Genomic DNA, 20,827 nt, shown 5'->3' on the forward strand with positions numbered 1-20,827 from the left:
ACATGCCTATCATTCCAGCCATTGACAAGATTAAGGTCCCAAGGCAGCAAAAGTTTGTGAACATCATCTAAACAAACAAAGCTGGGTGCAGTGGCAGAAAGCAAAAATTGGAGAAACATGGTAAAGGCAGCCTGAGAAAAACCCTATCTGAAAATTAATTGGAGAGGGCTGGGAAGGTGGCTCAGTGGTACAGTGCTTGCCTTGCATGCCTGAGGCCCTGGGTTCGATTCCTCAGTACCACATAAACAGAAAAAGCCAGAAGTGGCACTGTGGCTCAAGTGACAGAACACTAGCCTTGAGCAAAAGAGCTCAAGGACAGCATCCAGACCCTGAGTTCAAGTTCCAGGACTCACACACAGACACACACACATACACACACACACACAGACATGCGCATGCATGCACAGACACTCACACACCAGACAAAATGGAAAAGTGGCAAGAACCAAGAGAAGCTCATAGAAGACTTTCCTGCAGTTGAAACTGAATGTGCTGTTGCTGAATAAGGAACAGCACCACTAGCATGACCTCTGACTCACTCTGCCCCTTGACAGAATGGACTTGCAGTGTTTCTTTGGCAGTAACTGACTGGCTGAGTATATGTCTCCTTCCTTTGAAAGCTGCTTATCAACCAAGAAGCAAAAGACTATGATACTAGTAGTGTAGCTCAGTGGTAGGCCCTTGATTTGTGAAAAAGAAAAAAATGAAGTATTTTTGTACAGGGAACTAAGAACTTAAGGTCTTTCAAAAGAAGAAAAAGAATAAGAGAAAAAAGGCATTTGTTTCACTCTAGTTAGAAAACAGGGTAATAGAAAAATTCTTTACAAATGCACCATTTATCTGATAGGCGAATCAATAATTCATGGACTAAGTTTATTATTTACCAAGCCGTGCCTGGTATATATAATGTATTAGCAAGCCATTTTATGGTGGCTTGTGATGTGCACTAAAACACACACTGATGGCTGAGGAAGCAAGCCTCAATTTGGTTTTATGATTATATAACACTGTTTCTTTTTATTTACTATCAGTAAGGAATTACAGTATTTCAATTCAACATGTCAGTTTATGAGTACAGTATGTCAATGTCACCTCCTATATTGTTCTCCTCCACCTCTCCCAGACCTTCGTATCCCCTCAAATTACCTGGTTCTATTTTCACATCTAAGCATATTCTCACAGATGTACATTGAATATCATGGTCGTTTTTTCCCCCTCCCAGTTCCCCATTTCCCTTTTCATTCATCTGTCCCCTTCTCTCACTTGACTTCCTCACTCTGGCAAAACATGTTTCAGGTTTCTGGTATGTGAGCATTATACTTTCCTTTATGATGATATGGGGATTGAATTTAGGGTCCCACACTTGCTAGAGAGGGACTCTACTGTTTGAACCATGCAACCAGCTCTCTTGTTCTCCAATTAATTTTCCTTTTTTTTTCTTTTCTTTTCTTTTTTGTAGATCATGGGGCTTGAACTCAGGGCCTAGGTGCTGTCCCTCAGCTCTTCAGCTCAAGGCTAGCATTCTACCACTTGAGCCATAATGCCACTTCTGGCTTTTTCTGTTTATGTGGTGCTGACCTGGCACATGGCTTTCCCTACTTAGCCCTCTGCCTCTGGGCCCTATAAACCAATTACCTCAGGCCCAGGGGCCAATTTTAACTAGTGCTAGCACACTACAGATCACAGACTGCCTGCACTATTCCTCGTGAACAAACTATATATGTGCTCCATCTCATTCCTAAGAATGCCACCACCACCACCACCCACCTCCTGGCCAGTTCTGAAAGCTGGGGCCGCAGATCAGACAGAGACAATGTGGCATGGAACAGGGCAAGTTAGCAGCAAGGTAAAAAGAAACAGAACATTTTCACTTGCCCATAGATTCACATCAAGCATGATTCTGGATTCTGTCCTAAGCACAAAAGCCTACTGTACCCTCATTTGAGATTCATTTTAAAAAACAGAAATATAGTAATACATGTGGGAACTAAGTCACAGAAGGAATATCTATGCCTTCCAAATACCCTTCTAACTGCTATTAAAAAGAATGCAAATCAATATTATAGATGCTATCTGCCCTTCACAATGACTGAAATTTTTACAATCATGTAAAAGAAGATACATGCTAGTAAAATAAACACAGAATTATCTAAAGCCAAATTTCCAAAATAATTTAAAACACCAACAATATATTATCTTTCAACTAACTATAGTATTATTATCCTGCCCATGTAATTGTAACTCCTCTGTATGGGATTTTCACAATTTAAAAAAAATGGAAAAAAATTATGGTTAAATACAGACATATATCTGAACAGTTCCATTTGTCAAAACTGAACTACATTTTATTATGATTTATATTTTACTATTGATATTTTGTTCAAAGATAAATGGTCTGACTCATAATATTCTGAACGGCCTATCACATTCTGATTAGCAGGCATTTCTCCATTTCTGGAAAAAGTGAGCCTGTATACAAACTCGGGATTTTCCAAGTATTACTTATATATGAGAAAAACCCAGTAGAGCCTAATATAGATGGCTTAAAATGGGGTGGGGGAGCCTAAAACCAGTGACCTGGTTCTAATTAACAGCTGGGACTAGAGTCATCATAGCGTTCCCCTCAGGTCAAATGGAACAGTTCACTGGATGATTTCTATTCAGTTCCCAGAAATAATACATTTTACAGCTAACAGGAAATAATGGCATAGAATAGGGGATTCTTTTTATTCAGGCTTATCTGAAAGCACTCGGTGAAAGCCAACAAAACACAATCTTTTTTTTTCTTTTTTACAAAACTATTATACTAGAAGAAATATTACATTATTTCTTTGCTGATCCTCTACGCTTCCACAAATATATATATACAGATATATAAACACAGCAATGTGAATATGTATAAGATTGTCATATTTTATTTCACTGGTATAAATACAAAACATAAATTCTTTCTCATCATTCTTAAAAGCTATTTTTGTCTAACAATCTTGCTTTCATTAACATACATAGATATCTGGGAATAAAATGACCTTGTTATCAGAAACATGTCACATAATTTTCCCAATAAATTTTCAATTAAGGGCTTTTGTTAAGTCTTCTAAACCTGTATGAATACAAAAGATTCCTCAACTTTTTTTTTTTCAACTGGTTTTTGTAGTACAACCGAAGGCCTAGCTGTATTCACGATTATAGAGTTGATCTGCAGTGGTCAGTGAGCCATGTTTCAATTTAGCTGACAGAAAAACAACATAAGCTTTGCTGTTCCTATGAACTTCTTCTGAGAACAAACGTAAAAATATCTTAACAGATTTTTCCCCAGATTTGTACATGCTGACATTATCATTTTAAAATGGAAGATGTCCAAAGCAACAGAAATGTGAAGTATTTTTAATGCTTTCTTATGACAGAAGGCTGAAGGAACAATCATATAAACCAGTATCTTTTTGTGTGCTTTTTTGGCACCAGGACTTGAACTCTGGGACAAGCACTAGCCTAGCACTCTGTCTTAGCATGTTTGTTTACTCATACCTGGTACTTTACCACATGAGTCATGCCTCCCACCCAGCATTTTGCTAGTTATTTAGAGATGGAGTCTCACAGTCTTTTCTATCTGGGATAACTTTAAACCAAGATCCTCAGACCTCAGCCTCTTGAACAGCTAGAATTTCAGGCATAAGCTAATGACCAGCTCACATATCTTTTATATAACTTCTTTAATTGTCAAGGTGATGTACAGAGGGGTTATAGTTACATAGGTAAGGTAACAAGTACATTTCTTGTCAAACTTGTTGCCCCTTCCCCTGATTTTTCTCCTACTTTCCCTTCCCCCCACCCTTCCCCAAATTGTACAGATCATTTCCAAGATATTGTCTTGTGTATATTGCTGTTGCATTGGTTCCCCCCTTGTCCTCTGTCTCACCATTATATAACTTTCTTGATGGATAAGAGGTGATTATATTCATTATGTTCCTGAACTTAATTTTTTAATCAAATTAATGTGAATTAAGAGACAGAAGCAAAGCTGAAACACTTACCTGTTGAATCAAATTCAATGGGCTGACAGCGGCGGCTATAAGACCAGTCACATTTGAGCACTTGGCCTCCTTCTACAATCCCTGGCTGGGTAGTGTTGGCTTTGGGAGCTCCCACCAGAAGAAACATCCTGTCAAAATATATAAGTGGTAGACAATATTTTTAATGAGACAAAAGTTACACAATATCTTAAGATTTATTAGGAGCAATCACTGTCTTGATATTATCCACAAACACATTTAAAAGCCATCTACTAAAGTCATATTTTCAAAATTCATTCAGATGTACACATGCATGTATTATGTGGAATTCTTTAATAGTTTGTTACATTCACTTAAAAATATTTGCTGGAGCAGGGTGCCAGTGGCTCCCGCCTGTAATCCTAGCTACTCAGGAGGCTGAGATCTGAGGATCACAGTTCAAAGCCAGCCCGGGCAGGAAATCTCCAATAAAACACCAGAAAATCGGAAGTGGAGCTGTGGCTCAAGTGGTAGAGCACTAGCCTTGAACTGAAGAGCTGAGGGACAGCGCCCAAGCCCAGAGTTCAAGCCCCATGACCAACCAAAAAAAGAAAAAATTGCTGGATACATTCAACCAAGGCCTACTATCCAAAATATACAAGGGGTTTAAGACATTATCCCCCATGACTGTAATAAACCAATCAATAAATGGGCAAAGGCACTTAAGACAGACTACTTAGAACATAAAGAATGGCAAATAAACACATGAGTAAATGCTCAACATCCCTGGCCATAGAGAAATGGCAAATCAAAACAATTCTGAGATTCTATCACACCCCAGTTAGATTGGTCAACATCAAAAATTTGAACAGCAAATACTGGCTGGGATGTCAGAGAAAAGGAGCCCAATTGTATTGTTTGTAGGAATGTAAACTAGTACAACCACTCTGGAAGGCTGTTGGGAGGTTCCTCAAAAAAACTACACATAGAAATTTCCTATGACCCAGCCATATTACTCTTGGGCATCTGCCCAGCACATTACAAGACAGGATATAGTAAAGACACTTGTACATCTATGTTCACAATAGCCACATTGTGGAAACAGCCTACATGCCCTATAAAAGATAAGTGGACTGCTGGGTGCTGATGGTTTACACCTATAATCCTAGCTACTCAAGATGTTGAGATCTGAGAATCACGGTTCAAAGTCATCTGGGGCAGGAAAGTCCATGAGACCCTTATCGCCAATTAACAACCAATTAGCAAGTGATAGAGTGCTCGCCTTGAGCTGAAGAGCTCAGGGAGGAGCTGGGAAGGTGGCTCAGTGGTAGAGTGCTTGCCTTGCATGCATGAGGCCCTGGGTTCAATTCCTCAGCACCACATACACAGAAAAAGCTGGAAGTGGGTGCTATGGCTCAAGTGGTAGAGTGCTAGCCTTGAGCTGAAGAGCTCAGAACAGTGCCCAGTCCCAGAGTTCAAGCTCCACAACCAGCAAAAAAAAAAAAAAAAAGACTGTTTAAAGAGCTCAGGGACAATGCCCAGGCCCAGAGTTCAAGCCCCAGGACTGACCAAAAAAAAAAAGATGAATGGATCAAAACAATGTGGTACTTATACACAATGGAATTTTACTCATCCATTGGAATGAATAAGATTATGTCATTTGCTGGGAAATGGATGGACCTATAACAAATCATAGTAAATGAGGTAAGGCAAGCTCAGAGGCAAACCACACATTTCTCTCATATGTGGAAGTGAGATACAAACACAACTAGACAGGATATCCTTTACAGGACTCTAGGCATTCACATACAGTCAGACTAAAGGAGGATTCCCTTGGTGTAACCCAAAGGTGTAACTCCTCTGGACATTTAAAATACTGTTTATCAAAATGGATTCCAGGAAATGGAAACATGAGTTCTGTTGTTGGTGGTGGTGGTGATGATGGTTTGTTTTTGCTTTTATTGTTGCTTTTGTTTTGTCTTTTTAGGGGGCAGCAAAGAAGATTGCATAAAGGGAGGGAGGAAGGATGAACAAATGATATTCAGTATATACTATATAGAAAAGAAACTATGTACCCTGTGGGCAGGGACAAGAGGAGGAAATTGGAAAAAAGCAAAGGAAGGGGTGACATTGTCCAAAAAAGAAATGTTTGCATTACCTGACTTATGAAATGATAATACCTCTGGTACAGTACCTTAATAATAACAATAAAATTATATATTAAAAATACTTGCTGTTTTCTGGACAGTGGTGGCTCACACTGTAATCCTAGCTACTCAGGAGGCTGAGATATGAGGACTGAGGTTTGAAACTAGGCACCCCCCCAAAAAAAAATCCAATAGATTCTTATCCCTAATTACCCAGCAAAATGCCAGAGTGGAACAGGAAATATGACTCAAGTGGTAGAACTTCAGCCATGAGTGAAAAAGCAAGGTTAAGCACAAAGCCTTGAATTCAAGCCCTATTACCAGAGGACAGACACATGCACATGCACACACACACACACACACACACACACACACACACACACACACACACACACACACACACAAAATATATATGCAGGCTAGTCAGATAGTCAGGGAAGTTGGTTCTGGCTTCTGTTGGCCTTTTATACATATTATTTAAAGGGTATTGTGTGAAATTTTGATATGTGTATGCTTTAATCTGTTACTTAAATCAGGACAAACATATCTAACTCCTTAAAAAATTTACTCTTTCTTTATGATGAAAGAAGCAGTCCAAGTCCTTTCTCCTCACTCTCTAAAGTATACAGCACATTACCAGTTTGACAGCTATAGCCACCTACTGTGCAACAGAGCGCCAAAAGTTCTTCTTACCCCTGACCTTACCTAGGTGTTTGGATCTGCATCTTCCATACTGAATCCTAAGCAAAATAAGTGATTCTAAATAAGTTACTATAAACTGTGGTTATTCTAAATGTCATTATTTCCCATTAGAAAAAAAAATGCTGGGCACCAGCAGCTCACAATTGTAATCCTAACTACTCAGAAGGCTGAGACCTGAGGATCATGATTCAAAGCCAGCCAGAGCTGGCTATCCCTTTAAAAAGCCTTAGGGAAACTAAATTTCACGCATTAAACATTAAGAGGGAGAGAAAACTGAAACAAGCAAAGCAAAGAAAGAAAAAAAAACTTGCAGCAGTTCAGTGTGGTGATCCTGACCTGCAGAAAGAAGATGAGCAGATCTGAAAAAAAGTCAGGAAAATGAGCAAAGAAGGCTGACAGCTTTGCAAATGAGAGAAATGTTGAAGAAGAAAGCCCAGGATGTGTTTTTGAGTACATGGATAGAAGGTGCCAGAAAGTAGGGAACTGAAAGCAAATTAAGTATTTATTGGATATCATAAATCCAATTCTCAGTGTGTTCATTTGAGATGTCTCTGAAACCTAATTGGTCTTCTGGAGCCAGGAGGAAAGGTTGGGGTTTTGCCTGGCGCCGGTGGCTCACACATGTAATCCTGGCTACTCAGGAGGATGAGATCTGAGGATCATGGTTCAAAGCCAACTTGGGCAGAAAAGTCCATCAATTCTTATGTCCAATTAACCACCAAAAAGCCAGACGTTGAGTTCTGATTCAAGTGGCAAGAGACCAGCTTTGAGTAAAAAACCAAAGAGGCAGTGGCCAGGCCCTGAGTTTAAAGCTACAGTAAAACACACACACACACACACACACACACACACACACACACACACCACACACACACCACACACACACACACACACACACACACACACACACACACACACACACACACACACACACACACAAAGGGATATATCCATGAAGAATACCACCTGGAAGAATATCAGAGACAAGAGAACCAAAGACTGAGCTCTGAGTTTAAAGCTACAGTACCAACACACACACGCACACACACACACACCACAAAAGGATATATCCATGAAGAATACCACACACACACACACACACACCACAAAGGGATATATCCATGAAGAATACCACACACACACACACACACACACACACACACACACACACACACACACACACATACACACACACACACACACACACACACACACACACACACACACACACACACACACACACACACACACACCACAAAGGGATATATCCATGAAGAATACCTGGAGGAATATCAGAATATCAGAGACAAGAGAACCAAAGACTGAGCTCTGAGGAATCTAGAAGAAAAAGAGTGTAGAGAAATGAGTCTCACAGCCTTCCTTGTAAGAAATGGATTGAGATATGAGGAAAAACAGAACACAGAGAGACACAGAGAGCATGAAACCAATGCCATGTCATGAGCACTTCATCTCAGTAAACACTGTCCCTTAAATTCTTCTCACAAAGGAAACACAATTGCTATTATGAACAATTCCATTAATATGAAATGCATCCATTTTAACTTTTAAAATCAATTTCTATTCCATTTATTCTGTCATAACTGCCAAATCTCATCTCGGCTAGACAAAAACTGGCTATGTGAATTGCTAGGTAATAAGCATCCTGCTTTCTGACAATATCTTGAAACCCACAAATCCAAAATAAAAATTAAAACTTGCAACCAAGACACACCCTATTTAATAAAGCTTTATGCAGTCATATTTGGCATTAGTAAATCATCAATCCTGGCTCTCTCCCATCAAAGCAAAACGATTCTCGGTATGATAGCAACTTAATGTTCATTCAGCAAAAGTCTTTCATAAGAAAAATTAAATAAAAACAAGGGGTGGGTGCCGGTGGCTCACGGTTGTACTCCTAGTTACTCAGGAGTCTGAGCTCTGATTCTTAGAGGTCAGGTCAAAGCCAGCTCAGGCAGGAAACTTTGTGGGATAGCTCCAATTAACCAAAAATAAGCCAAAAGTGGAGCTCTGCTCAAGTGGAAGAATGCCAGCCTTGAGTGCAAAAGTGAAGGGAGAGTTCCAGGTGCTAAGCTAAAGCCCTCATAACACACACAAAACAACAACAACAACAACAACAAGGTTATGTAAAGGATCCGACACCTACATTGAAGCAGAAAACAGCAGCTTATCATCAGAGCCCTCTATTCTTTTCTACAACAGAGCTGGATAGCATAGTCAAGTTATGTAAATGAAAACATGCATATTTAAATAACAATATCTAAATTTTAATATAAGTACATATATAACCTCCATGAATAATGTTTTATCCTTTCAAAAGATCAACAATTTGACCACATGGCTAGAGGTATAGATCAGTGGTACAGTGCTTGTCTAGCATGTGAGAAACCATGGGTTTGATCCTGAGGAGCATACACATACACAAACACACACACACACACACACACACACACACACACAATGAGCACAAAAATATCCATAAAACTGTTCTCCAAATGAATTAAATTATTTTTTCAGTATATGCTGCAGATAGAGAACATTTCAGGTTAGTGCTGCTTTCGGGGTCTTGGTGGTCTTATGATGACACAAGCACAGGTAGGTGCATGGTTTTAGTGCAAGCTCATCCATGGCAACTTCTCAGGGGTCAGAGTAGGAAAAGTGCCTAGACACCAAGCAAACACACTTCTGGACTGTCATCTGAGAGCACTTTCCAGAACCTTTTATAATTGTTGATCAAAACTCACTTTTCCATATCAGGATATGAATATAGAAAACTCTAACTCAATCTTTATGCCTGCCATATAGAATAACTCATGAAAAGATATGCTGGAGGGAAAAAGTTGCCAGTGGAAATGGAAGTAAATTCAATAGCAATACATTCTCACTCCTCAGTAGTGGGACTGAACTCAGGACATCAAACTCAGTAAGCAAGTACTTCACCATTTGAGCCACACCCTTATTTTAAAAGTAGGCTTATACAAGCAAGTCATTTTCACATGCCCCAACTTTTGCAGAATGCAAAAGTCTTCCAATTATTTAAATTACCCTTACAACAATTTCCTTATATAACAATTCTACCTCAGATATATAACAATTGTACCTCAGATATTTTCTTTACTAGGCAACTACAAAACAGAACCGAGCAGTTCCCAAGGGACAAGTTGGACTTTAACAGAAACAGAAAAAGGACACAATAGGCAAGTTCTCTGAATGGAAAGGGATCTTCGTTGGCAGCACATAGCTTGAGGTCCTGGGATAAGCCCATGATCAATGTTGCTGCTTTTCATCAGACTATTGGCACTGAATAGGCATGAAATGAGGGTAATTAGGGGTATAAGACAGATGCTGGGTTTCTTAAGTACACCTTAACATGCAGCCTGCAGACTAGGGACAAAAATGTGTAAAACTAGTAGAACTCTATAATAAAGGAATGTGTGAGCACTGTTGGTATCTAAGTACTAGGTTAGTGAGAGAATAAAATTCCTCAGTCTAAATTATCAACTATGAAAGTTAAGTTAGTTTTAAGATATCCCAGTTTTCTCTTTTTCCTTGTGTATGTGTGTGGGTGTGCGCACATGTGCGGACACGTCCTCAAGTATAGGGGCTTTGAATGCAAGAGTAAGCACTGTGTCCCTTTACCTTTTTTGCCCAAGGCTTTACCACTTGAACTACAGCTCCACTTCCAGCTTTTCTGGTGATTAACTGGAGCTAATAATCTCAGGGAATTTCCTGCACAGGCTGGCTTCCAAATGCACTCCTCAGATCACAGCCTCCTGAGTTCCTAGGATTACAGATGTGAGCAACCAGTACCCAGCTTAATTAAGTTTTTAATTGTAATTTTTTGTCTTTTCTTTTTTGGTACCAGGGATCAAACCCAGGACCTTGCACTTGCTAGGCAAGTGCTTTGCCACTGAGCTATATCCCAGCCCTAATTAAGTTTTTAACAGAAAAATGGAGAGATAGAAAAACTTTTGATAGAAGTTACTTAAGATATAAAATCTTAAGAAAAAGTTGCAGGTTGAAGAAAAAATTGATTAAAGGATACAAGGTGGTAAAAAAATTGTTATCTGGAAGAAGATGAAGGAATATAAAAATATAAGTATATAAAATATAAAAAGATATATATAAAATATAAAAAATCAAAAGGCTGTTTATGAAATGCTTCCTTAAAATTCATTTAGCTAGGTGCCAGTAGCTCACCCATGTAATCCTACCTACTCAGGAGTGTGCAATCAAAGGATCACAGTTCAAAGCCAGCCCAGGCAGGAAGGTCCATGAGACTCTTATCTCCAATTAACCATCAGAAAACCAGAAGTGGAACTGTGGCTCAAGTGGTAGAGCACTAGCCTTGAGCTGAAGAGCTCAAAGACAGTGCCCAGGCGCAGAGTTCAAGCCCCACAACAACAACAACAACAACAACAACAACAAAATTCATGTGCAAATGTGTAGCAAATGTCTACATCAGCTTAATTCAGGTAAGTCAAGGGACAGATGAGGGAAAAAGTGTTCACTGTGTACACAGAACTATTGAGTAGAGTTTGGGACTCAAAGGCACAAAAACTCCAAGTCAACAGGTTAATTAAAAAAGCCACTAAAATCTCTGATTTCCAGTTCTGGATTCTGGGCACAGAAATAGCAAAGTTCCTTGTAATTAATTGAAGAGGTTTTTCAAGTTAGATAGTAGATGAATGCAAATTTAGAAATATAAAATTTAGAAAATACAAAAGCATCAACACAAAGTTATGATACTGGAACTAAAAACAATCAAAACAATTAATAAACTAGTCCTTAACAAAGTAGGAAATATAAAACTTAAAGATTCTCAGAGGGCTTTTCTTTCTTCAGTTTTTTCAAAGGGTCAGTAATGGTGAAGTAATTAACTCAAGTGAAGGAGGAAAAGACAAAGGAAAGAAACGGCTCACAGCATTTCCTGACAATAGTTCAGTGGGACAGGACTTCCAGGTTCCATGAGGCTGACAAGAGATACCCTGATAAGCAATCAATCCGAAACTGAGCAACTTAGCTTGACAGACTCCATCTCTTTCCAAATACCTGCCCAAGAATCTCATAATTCTCATCCCCACCATTATTTTGGGGTGCCTAGATTGATTTCCACTAATTACTTTGGGTTCTAGAGTAAAGGTTTACATCTACTAGTGGGCTGTTAATGAAATGTCAAGAAGAGATAAGAGGAAAGGGGGCTGGGCAGAACAGAAATAAAAGTAAGTGGGGAATGAGGAAAAAGAAGGAAGAGAGAAGGATGAGCATAGAGGAAAGGAAAAAAGGAGACAGAGGACAGATATGGGAAGGAGGAAACAGAAAGACAGAGAGGATATGAAAAGGGGAAGAAATGAGAGACAGATGAGGATCTGAGAAGCCAACCCAAAAACCATGTCCTCTGGATGTATTTCCTATCCAGTATCTACTTAAAGGGGAGTTGCTTCAGAGAATGTGACCTTGACTACCAAGGAAGGGCAATCTGCCAAGCAATGACAAGTACATTTCTCAAACCCTCCAAATGAACTAAGTTATTTGGCTGCTTTCAGCACTGACCTTTCCAAGATAAAGCATGTTTAATATATTTAGCTGGCTCTGGGGTGACCAATGAGCCTTTCTCTCACCCCCCCAAAAATACTGCTGAAAAAAATCATACATGCACATAGGAAATAATACAATAGTACAGAATGTCACTACAGAGCTATAATTCCTTTCCAGATTTATTTTCATTTAATAAATGTTATGGAGCCAACTTTTTTTTGTTGTTTTTGTTTTTGTTTTTTGGGTCCGGTCATGGGCCTGAACTCTGGGCCTGGGCGCTATCCTTCAGCTCTTCAGCTCAAGGATAGCGCTTTCCAGCTTTTTTTTTTTTTCTGCTTATGTGGTACTGAGGAATCAAACCCAGGGCCTCATGCATGCAAAGCAAGCACTCTACCACTGAGCCACCTTTCCAGCCCCTGGAGTCAACGTTTATGTGATGGAAAACAGAAGCAGTAACTACAAATCCTATGCTTTCTCGTGTCCAAAAAACATACGACCTTTGGAATAACAGTTTTGCATATGCCTTACTTATGAAGAAAAAAATTAACCCACATAGCTAGGCCACACAGAAGTTCATGAAAATACACTGAAGGCATTTTGTAAAGTACTGGAACAATGGTGAAGGGAGTAACAAGACAAGAGCTTTAAGCAGTGGCAGAGGCCAACATGAGACCATTTCGTAGAGGGTATATACACCACACACACACAAAAAGAAGATTGGCAGGGGTTGGGGATGTGGTAGTGCTAATGCTTGCTTAGCAAGCATGAAGTCCTGGGTTTGACTCCTCAGTACCACAAAAACAGAAAAAGCCAAAAGTGGTGCTGTGGTTCAAGTGTAGAGTGCTAGCCTTGAGCAAAAGAAGGTCAGGGACAGCATCCAGTCACTGAGTTCAAGCCCCAGGAATGGTCAAAAACCAAAAGAATGACAGGAGATTAAGTTGGGTTGGGGAGGCAGGTATCAGAGGAAGTGGAGGGCCAAAGAGAGGGTGTGTGGGGTGAACAGTGTCAGTATGATCAAAATAGTTTATTTGTAAGAAAAAGGAATAATGGAGCGAGTAGATATGGTAGACTGTAAACATGTATGAAAAGGTCACAATAAAATCCCTATTGCATAACAAATGTATGTTAATTTAAAACCCTCAAAATAGATACATAAATAAGTAAGTACAGATTGAGACAGGCAGACCTTAAGGGACCTCACTCTAAGTGAAGCACTTTGGACTTTCAGGCATTGTTGAGGGAATTTTAAGCAGCAGAATATCAGGATCAAAAGAGGAGATTTTTGAACCATAAAAGTACTGGAAACACAGATGCTTGTTAGGGAGGACCTGATTGTGATGGTTGGGGCTGACTTTCGGATGTCACAGTGAGCAAAAGCAGAGGTAGATGCAGAAAAACCTTAACATGGAACAGGTTCAAAGACCTTTGCCAAGTGACTAAGCACTGACTAATATTGGAGGAGTGCAAAGAAAAATAGAAAGTGAGAGGGAGGAATATGAAATCATTTCCAGGGCAACAGAGAGAATGATGGCGCCATTAATAGAAACGGAGGTGTAACTGACAGAGTGAAAAAGGACTTAGTTTTAGTCAAGAGAACAGAAGCATCCACAAGGCATTAAAGTATCAAGTTGGAGCTCCACTTTTATATCTGAGATACATCAGGACAGAGCTTTTAGCCAATAAAAAACAATGAGAAGTACAAAATGTCATGTCAAAACCAGCTTTACAATGTTGGTGTGGGGGGGGAGGGGGTATGATTGGGTGGGGGGGAGGGGGGAGGCTGGGAAGGGAGGTGAAGGGTAAACAAAGGAGGAGGCTGCAATGCTTGGTAAGAAATGTATGCATTATCCTGCCCATGTAATTGTAACCCCTCTGTACAGTATGTTCTCAAATAAAATAAAATAAAATTTAAAAAAAAAAAAGATTGAAGTTCAATCAGCCAGCCCAAGTAGGAAAGTCTGTGAGACTATAGCTCCCCCTGAAACCCCTGGCAAAAAAAAAAAAAAAAAAAAAAAAACTGGGAGTCTAGCTGTGGCTCAAGTGGTAGAGTGTTAGCCTTAAGTGAAAAAAGTAAAAGACAGTGTTCATGCCCTGAGTTCAAGTCGAGGACTGGCACCAAAAAAATTAAATAGCTGAAAAGGAGTAAGAAAGTAATAGATGGAATACATTTAATCAAAATACCTTATATGTATGTATGTATGTATGTATGTATGTAAACCTCTTTGAACAATAAGTATCTAACTTCTCAAACAAACAAAAATTAAATATTCGGGGGGAAAAAACCTGGAGCTGTAACTCAGTTTACATGGTACATGTGGAACCCTGGATTTGGGCCTCAGCACAATCTACACATAGACAAAAATCAATAGTCAACTTGTTTAATTTCTTTAATTGTTATCCACAAGAAAAAGGAGATTTGTTCTTGACCTTCATAAGATCTTTATATTAGTTTAACAATACAGTTAAAAATAAGCTAATGGTTATTAGGGGGAAAAGAAGTGCTATGCTAACTTCTATTAATCACTCATTTTGTGAATTTCTAATTCAAATCTAAGATTCATTCCCAGAGCGGTATCTTGAGTAGCCACCATAATACTTTCATTTAGTCTTTCATTTTTTCCTTCTCTTTAGTAAATGCTCATCTATTAATGTCCACAATAATATGGAGTTAATTCAGTAACAATTTTCAAAAATGAGAAAACAAGGTATAGAGCAGTTCTGCAGCTTGCCTAGGTTATCTAGACACTTTATACTTCAGAACCATCATTGCTGCTCCTCAATAATCCTCTTTCCCTCAGTGAAAAACTTGTTAGCAAACACTGTCTTACTGTGTATTTTTTTTTCCTTTAGAAGTTTATGATAACACCAAAAGATGACAAGAAATCCAACTAATATCCTAAATGACATTCCATGTACCTTGGGTTCCAATTAAATTTCAGTTTAATTTTTACAATATTAAGCATAATTTGGCATTAATATTTGTTTAATGTGAAGAAGTCAATAAGTAGAAACCCTTAACATTATAGGAAATCAAAGCCAAGTTTTGCCTTACCATTTCAGACACATGGTGAAGTCATATAACATAAACACATGCAGGCATGACATCATAGTATAATGATCATAATGACTGGCCAAAGATCAATCACATCTTTTGTGAGAACAAGAGGAAATATCATCAAATGTTCAACAGAACATTTGCTTAAGTTTCACACATCTTTCCACAAAATTCAGAGGTTTGCCACAGAAATAACAGAAAAGTTGTACAACTATCAACTTTGAACATGTTAATAGCAATGTACTCTCAATGATAATTTTTTGTACAAATTAAATCTAAAAGGGCACCCTTGGAAGTGACTACAATGCTGTAAAGATTTTCTTTGAATCCTTGAAAGTATCTGAAAAGTTTTGTTTTGTTTTTTGCTGGTCCTGAGGCTTGAGCTCTGGGACTGCGTGCTGTCCTGAGCTCCTTTTGCTCAAGGATAGCACTCTCTCACATGAGCTACAGTGTCATCTCTGGCTTTTTCGGTGCTTCACTGAATGTAAGAGTCTCAGACTTCCCTGCCCACGCTGGCTTCAAACCCTAAGCCTCAGATCTCAGCCTCCTGAGTAGTTAGGATTACAGGCATGAGCCACCAGCTCCCAGCGAAAGTAATTTTTTTTTTTGGGGTCCGGTCGTGGGACCTGAACTCTGGGCCTGGGCGCTGTCCCTCAGCTCTTCAGCTCAAGGCTAGCGCTCTACCACTTGAGCCACAGTGCCACTTCTGGTTTTTTTCTTTTTGCTTATGTGGTGCTGGGGAATCGAACCCAGGGCCTCAGGCATGCAAGGCAAGCGCTCTACCACTGAGCCACCTTCCCAGCCCCTGCGAAAGTAAATTTTTAAGTGGCAAGGCTGATGAAAATGATTAAACAGAAGGTCTGGGAGTGTGGCTCAGTGGTTGGGGGCAATCTTAAGACACAGAATCCTCAGGGTGGGGTCCAATCCCAAACACCATCCCCACCCCCAAACTGAATTTGAATGTGAAGGTAGTAAACGCTGCCTAAGGTTAATGACTGTTTTATTAAGTAATTGTACGAGGCAGTTTCAATTAAAGGCGTCAGGTTATAGGTGCAGTGCATCTTGATCAAGGTCACTCCTTCCATCATCTCCCCCATTTTTCCCTATCGTATCCTACAGTTACTGATTTTGAAAGTCATTTTGGAAAACTGTGCCCAGGCCTCACAGGAAACACTGTAACTGGAAGTCACAAACAAAGCTGAGCTTGCTACACAGAGCACTGGGCAGGTTCCACTGCGGGCCACCATCTGTGTATTTTGCTGCAAGGTTTGTTACCAAATGAATGATTCAGCCACATTCAGAAACACACTGAAAATAAATTTAGACCACCATCAAATTATGCACTTATGGTGGGGGGGAGGAACCAACGGTCCTGTGCAATTACTAACCATCAAAAGTATCCCGCAATCCTCCCCCAAAAAAGGGGGCGTGGGGGGGAGGAGAGGAAGCTTACAGAGAAAATTCAGCAACAAAGCCTAACTTGTCACAACTTTTTAAAAACTTAGGACTGAAGGAACAACGTCTTCCCTCTTGAAAACAAGAATGAAACTCATAAAGCATCCAGTGAACACCCATTAACTCAGAATTCCTAACGCTAGCGTGAGGGGGAGGGGGAGAGGCGGGAGAATGACGTCAGCCTTCCGCCAAGTCCAAGACAACTTTCAATCCAATAACCACGGGAACTGTGACAAAACCTGACGACCCCCGCAACGCAGGTCGTTGGCCATCTGAAAGTACAAGATCCAGACGCCGCAGTATTCAAGTGTCCCGCAGAAAACGAAACCTCAGCAAACACCCTTCCCGGCTCCTTTGGGAACAATGACCTAAATCGTGCATCTCTATAAAAAGAGCAGATGACACACGGCATCCAACAGCTTAAAAGTTCTCCCAGTCCCAATAAATAAATGCAAGGCAATAACATGGTCACATCAGTCATCTGGGTGTCTGGAAAAGCAGTGAGAAGAAACAGAAATCAGTCTGGGAGGCGAGTGGGGGAGGGCTTGTTTGGGGAGGTGGAGGCGGGGGGGCCGGGAGGAGGGGGGAGATGAACATTAAGGGCGTGAAGCAGAGCGGGGCTACTGAATAGGCAGCCTGGTACGAGAGGAAACATTCGGAGAAGAAATCAACCACGTTCTCCCAGAGATAGAGGCCGGCGATGGGTCTCAGCCCCGACTGAACTCTCAGTCTAAGAAGGTCTAATGAAAACCTGGGTCTCTCCCTCGACCCCAGGCAGTTTAAGGAGACGGGCAGAACTGGGTGTCGAGTGCCTAGACCGAGAGTCCATCATCATTCTCGCCCCCTGCCCCAAATATTCCATCCATCCAGGACCTGGGGTGGGAGAGAGGGGCGGGGGGGGTGGGGACAAGACAAGCAAACTCTGAGCTCTCGGGACAGAGAAGCGGGGTGGGGGCGCGGTGATGGGGGAGGGGGTCACTTACTTAGAAGCACTGGGCGCGAAGAAATCCACCGCGAAGCCGAAGTAACTTCCCTCGGGGCCAGAGTACTCGGCAGGACTGTCCACGTCTAGGTTGAAGGCTCCACCGAGAGGCAGCAGGAGCCCGGGAAGAAGGAGCAGGAGGCAGCCGGGGCGAACATGCAGCGGGCACCGCAGCGGGGCAGCCATCGCCGAAGCGCGCGGGACGCGGAGCCCTCAGGCGACCGCCCTCTCCCGGGGCGCACCGGTGCCCGCGGCCCGCCGCCTGCGCGCCCGAACCGGCCGGCCACTGGCTTTCCCGAGAGCCCGAGCCCGAGTTGGGAAGTCAGGAGGGCTGAGCTGCTCGGCGGCCGCCCCGGGACGTGGAGCGCCGTGCGCGCGGGGCGGGGACGGCCAACCCCGGGCCTTTCGCCTCGATGCGGCCGGTCACTGAGCGCTGGGACCCGCGGTCCGAGACTGCCGGGGCGAGCGAGTCGAGCCAGCGCCGCACCTCGGCCAGAGAGCAGCCCAGGACGTGGGGGGAGGAGGCAGGGCGGGAGGAGGAGCCGCGCCCCAGAAGCTGAACGGACGTGCAGGAGGAGGAAGTGGGGGCCGAGCCGATCTCCGACTGGAGAAAGCCGAGCGCACTTCCGTGCGCGCGGTCGCCGCCTGTCCTGTGGAGCTCGAGCTGGATTCTGGTGCCCAGAGCTTCAGGGCCCGGGTCAGGGGTAGCAGTCCTAGATCTGAGTCCCAGACTGCACTTTGCAAACTCGAGATAAGCAGTGATTGGAAGCCGCAACCCCACCCTTTGTTCCTGAGAATGGCTGCAGCCCCCAGGTCCCCTGGGGTCCCGCCGGCAAACACACTGAGTATTTTTTTTTAAGAATGCGGAAAGCTTCATCCGCTGCTCCTGTTTCTGCTACTTAGCCTGGCAGGCGCTCACCCACGGAACTCTATCATTATTTGTCCTTTCCCCCACACACACATCCTATCCCCCACACAAAACCCTGAACTTAATTATAAACTTCCAGAAGGCGAGCCAGCCTGTCCCAGATGAGGTGGGTTACAATTGAACTTGGGTGGTTGAAAAAAAAAGCAAGCAAACGTCCTTCAGTAAAATAGAATTGGTAAAAACTTTCATAAATCAACTCAGAAAAGTACTGTTTTGTTTTGTTTTTAGTCTGAGTTGTTTAACTGTGGAAAACTGATTCGTTGGTGTAATCCTGATGTTAGAACTGGAAGAAATAAGGCTCTTGTAGGTCACTTGCTCTTAACAGCACCAGACTGAGAGGCATCCAGTAAATTGATCTGTCTCTACTTTGTATTTCCAGTGTCAAGCAGATGGCAAAATTAATCAGTAAAATGGTGGGTCAGTGAAGGTATAGCACAGAAATTAAAACTCAAATTTTTTTCAGAAGTCACTTTCCTATGCTGTGTATTTCATGCTAAAGAATTTGGGGAAGATAAAATATAAACACATTCCAATACTTGCAAGTACTGGAAAATAAATTTGGTCTTTTTTTCCCAAAGCTACTAAAATCTCAGTCACAGACCAGGCATGATGATGTGGAACACACCTATAATTCCAGCAATTAGGGAGGTTGAAATGGTAAAACTTTTCTGTCCAGTTCAAGACCAGCCTAGGCAACAAAGGGAGACATCTGTCTCCCTAAAAACATGAAATAATGCTGTGAACGAATATGTATATAAATTGAAATCAAATGTCTGCTTAGAAGTCAGAATTCTTGCATTTTGGTTTTCCAATTACATTGAAAGACAGGCAACAACATGTCTGGAATTTTTTTTTTTTTTGACAGTCGTGGGGCCTGAACTCTGGGCCTGGGTGCTGCCCCTCAGCTCTTCAGCTCAAGGCTAGCACTCTACCACTTGAGCCACAATACCACTTCTGGATTTTTTTTTTGCTTATGTGGTGCTGAAGAATCAAACCCAGGGCCTCATGCATGCAAGGCAAGTGCTCTACCACTGAGCCACCTTCCCAGCCCCATCTGGAATGTTTTCTAAGCCATGATCCAACATCTTCAGAAAAGAAATTGCCAAGGGAGACAGATTATCATATGTGAATATTTACATATAAATGTGCCACTGCTTTGGAATTTTCCCAATAGGCCATGGGTACGTATGTATTCCCAAAGTACTTAATATGTTGAAAACCTGAGAACCAATCCAACTGGAGTCCATCTGGAGAAGGAGAAAGAAAGACTGAAGTTATCCCTACAATCAATAAACCTCCTACTTGGAGCTCTTGATTCTGAAACAGAAGTCAAATAGGTCCAAGGGAATGAAGAAAGAAATACAAGGAGCAGGGAAAGGCAGAATCCAAAGGAACGGTAGCACATTGAACTCAACTAAGCCTGAGTGAACAAGACATCCCAACATGGGCCCACAATCTGTTACTAAAGCACTTTCTCCTTTATGTCTTTATTTCCAATGAGCAGTCTTGCAAATCAAGGAATTTGTTTTAAAAAACAAACACACATGCATTTCTATTAGGAAATCATGGAGCAGAGTAACCCAGAGTCTTAAGGAATTGGGGGATATAAATGCAAAGTTCTCTGTGTGACCATGCTTGAGCAGCTATTCATAGTGCCATGCAAATTGCATTACAGAGCGTATCCACTTGGCCAGTGCTTACTCAGACTCCACATTGTGCAGGGTGCTTTATACTTGGGAGTGGGAAAAATCATGTTTTATTCCAGTGGAGAAAGGCAGTGCCCCTCCTTGCCCCAAGCACTTCTCTTTAGGTATGTTATAACAGTTTCCTAACTGCCTGAGATATTGAAGTTAAGCATAATCCCTGTTTCACAAGGAAAATATAATAATAGTTGGTCAAAAGAAATTTGAATTTGAATGTTACCCACTACACTCCTCTGTCCTTTTGTTAACACACTGAACTCTGGTTTCTACACCTTTAACTGTCTAGGTTCAATTCCTGCCTTCACAA

General features: G+C 41.4%; 1 protein-coding gene across 1 annotated transcript in view; it reads right to left on the reverse strand.

The window, feature by feature from the left end:
- Window positions 1-18,342, reverse strand: part of Itgav (integrin subunit alpha V) — an 89,374-nt gene extending 71,032 nt beyond the window's left edge. Inside the window, exons 1-2 of the mRNA XM_070019539.1 lie at window positions 17,891-18,342; window positions 4,035-4,162 (exon numbers count right to left, since the gene is read on the reverse strand). Of these exons, the coding sequence (XP_069875640.1) occupies window positions 4,035-4,162; window positions 17,891-18,075 (313 nt within the window). The 5' untranslated portion in view covers window positions 18,076-18,342. The remainder of the gene's footprint in view (window positions 1-4,034; window positions 4,163-17,890) is intronic.
- Between the last annotated feature and the right edge of the window lie 2,485 nt (window positions 18,343-20,827).

This window comes from Dipodomys merriami, unplaced genomic scaffold (genome assembly GCF_024711535.1).
Source record: "Dipodomys merriami isolate MVZ:Mamm:240054 unplaced genomic scaffold, mDipMer1.0.p SCAF_1, whole genome shotgun sequence".
Taxonomy (NCBI): Eukaryota; Metazoa; Chordata; class Mammalia; order Rodentia; family Heteromyidae; genus Dipodomys; species Dipodomys merriami.